The sequence below is a fragment of the Arachis duranensis genome, chromosome 5 (assembly GCF_000817695.3).
Source record: "Arachis duranensis cultivar V14167 chromosome 5, aradu.V14167.gnm2.J7QH, whole genome shotgun sequence".
Classification (NCBI taxonomy): domain Eukaryota; kingdom Viridiplantae; phylum Streptophyta; class Magnoliopsida; order Fabales; family Fabaceae; genus Arachis; species Arachis duranensis.
In genome coordinates this window covers 15,747,953-15,750,610 of record NC_029776.3, presented here as the reverse complement: position 1 = coordinate 15,750,610, position 2,658 = coordinate 15,747,953, and the positions used below count along the sequence as shown (strand labels likewise).

General features: G+C 33.6%; 1 protein-coding gene across 1 annotated transcript; it reads left to right on the top strand.

Moving 5' to 3' along the window:
- The first annotated feature begins 1,718 nt into the window (after positions 1-1,718).
- Positions 1,719-2,409, top strand: LOC107488350 (uncharacterized). The gene has a single exon (XM_016109080.2). The coding sequence runs from the start codon at positions 1,862-1,864 to the stop codon at positions 2,174-2,176; it is 315 nt and encodes a 104-aa protein (XP_015964566.1). The 5' UTR covers positions 1,719-1,861; the 3' UTR covers positions 2,177-2,409.
- The last annotated feature ends 249 nt before the right edge of the window (positions 2,410-2,658 follow it).

Genomic DNA, 2,658 nt, shown 5'->3' with positions numbered 1-2,658 from the left:
TTCTACCCCCACTGAATACGTTTTCTTTTATTTTTTTAAATTTTATAATTTTTTTATTATAGGGGTAATTTAGGAATAAATTTAAAAAATTTATTAGAAATGACGATTTTAAATTCAAATACGACTTTAAGGATGATTTTAAATCAAAATATACATCAAGGACGGATTCGATTCCGACCCTCGACGTGAGGGACCAAACAATACTTATCCCTTCATTTTACTATATATATGGATGGTTCTTTTCACTAATATGTGGATGTTCATTATTAAACACTACTAAAAAAATTCCAAATTTCTTCTCCCTCCAATATATAGTTTGAAAACAGAAACAAGTGAAATAAATACGAACCCGATAAAAAACACAAGAGACTCACGGTGGAAAAGGTGGTGGCATAGTGACAGACCGGGTAGGGCTTGGCTGTTGAAGATGCGTAACAAAGAGGACGATCGGCGCTGGTTCGAGGCTACGACAGCAACCATCATAGACAGGAACACAGTGTTGAGAAGGATGCTGGGCAAAGGTACGTTAGGGCAGCAGCAGAATAGCAAAGGAGAAGGAACTTCGTTGTGGTGACGGCGGCCAAATGCGACACGCTGAGAAGCTTCATGACGGTGATAGTGAGCGACATCATAGGGGAGACGGCAATGAGAGTTCGTTATAGAAACTCCAGCCATAAAATGTTTGTAGTGAAACTAGAATTTAAAATAGATAAAAATAAAAATAAATAAAAGTGTGTAGATACCGTCTATTATTAACATTAATGGTGTTCACAACTCCATTGTCTATCTAGCAAAATTAATTACTATAATATTGGGAACTTAATTTTAAATTCAAATAAACGCACGAATCTCAAGAATCAGTTTAGAGTAGTGCTAGGGAGCCAATGGCCTAAGTGTACAATGTGTACAATGGGCTAAACCTTTGGTCCATGAATAAAATGAACATCACCCACACTATCCAGAATAACCATCCGAATACTAGGGATAATAAACATCTCATCCTAAATCGAACTCTTGACCTTTCGGATCTAGAACTCTAATACCATGTCATAAACCCACTCATCCCAAAAGCGTAACTTGACAGGACAATGTAACACTAATGGTCATATCTCTAATACTTCCTAAACCTCCATTGTACACATTGTACGTTTAGACTATTGGCTCTCTATACTTTTCCATCAGTTTATAATCTGATCCAACAAATTCATTCGTTACGTAATTTACGGTACGTAATATATACATTTTTCCGTATAAGTTGATTTGTTCAAAATGATTGATCCTTTGCAGACAAAGAATAAGTTAAATGTCTACATCACGGGCAACCCAATTGCGACCCCCATTATTGAAGCTATTAGTTCTTTAATTAAAAACAGCAACTTTTTAATTAATGACCCTAAACAAGGCGACAAATGGTAAAACAATAAGAGAGATGGGACTTTTAATTATTATTCAGTTTAGAGTAATGAGAATAATTTAGATAGAAATACGTCACTCTTTGAGCATATTATATAATAAAATAAAATATACTCCACTAGACTACTCTAATCACTAGCCATAATCAAACAAATATCCGTGAACTCTCTTCTTTTGGCTTAGATTCCACGAACCATACTCATTTCATTATTTTGTTATAGTTATAATAATAATAATTAGTGAAACAGAGCCCATTAATTGAAGTATATTTATTTATATAAATACCTATATATCTCTCTCCATTCTTCCCTCCATCCTCATTATTATTATTATAGTTTTGTTCCCCTGATTCAAATTAAAGGTCTGAAAGTCTTCACTATCTCTGGAAGAAAATTGAATCAAAGTTTGATTTAATTAGTGGTATCATTATATTATTATTAGGAGAGTGATGGGGAATTGCATGGAGACATGCACTTTGATGGAAGAAGGTGAAGAAGAAGTGAAGCAGCAGAAGCAAGGAGAAGGAGGTAAGAGTAGTGGTGGTGGAAGGGTGAAAGTAGTGTTGACAAAAGAAGAGTTGAAATGGTTGATACTTGAATTGAATGGTGAGAAAGGAGGAAGAAGAGGAGGGTTGAAGCTTGAACAAGTGCTACAACAAATTGAGAGAGCAAGACAACAACAACAAGGACCATGGAAGCCTTCTTTGGAGAGCATCTTGGAGGCCCCTGAGATGCTTGAGTTTGATACAGAGATACATACATGATCATCATCATCACCATTTTTCTTGCTCTATATAAAATATTGTTCAGTAGTTTCTTCCATTCCTTTTTTGTACTGAGGAGTGGTGAGAGAATTACATTTTGTAAATCTTAGAGGTGACGATGAAGAGGAGTAGATGAAGGTTACTTAGATATAATTATGAGGTACGTAAATATATATATGATGTATGATCCATGTAATCTAGCTAGGAATGAATTTTAATCTTACTTTGATTTATGTGTTGGCCAATTTTATGGTGCCTATGATTTGATGTCTAAATTTTGCTTAACTTTTTTTTGTAGTAAATTTTGAATTTTAAAAATTATTTATTTTTATATCTTTTAAATTAAATATTAATTTTTAACTCTTTTTAATAAATAGGCACTATATTTTAAGCACCATAGTATTCACCTTATGTGTTTTCGGGTGTTTATGTTTATTAATTTGAGGTAGAGTAGAGAACTAGTTAGAAATTCGTTATATTTC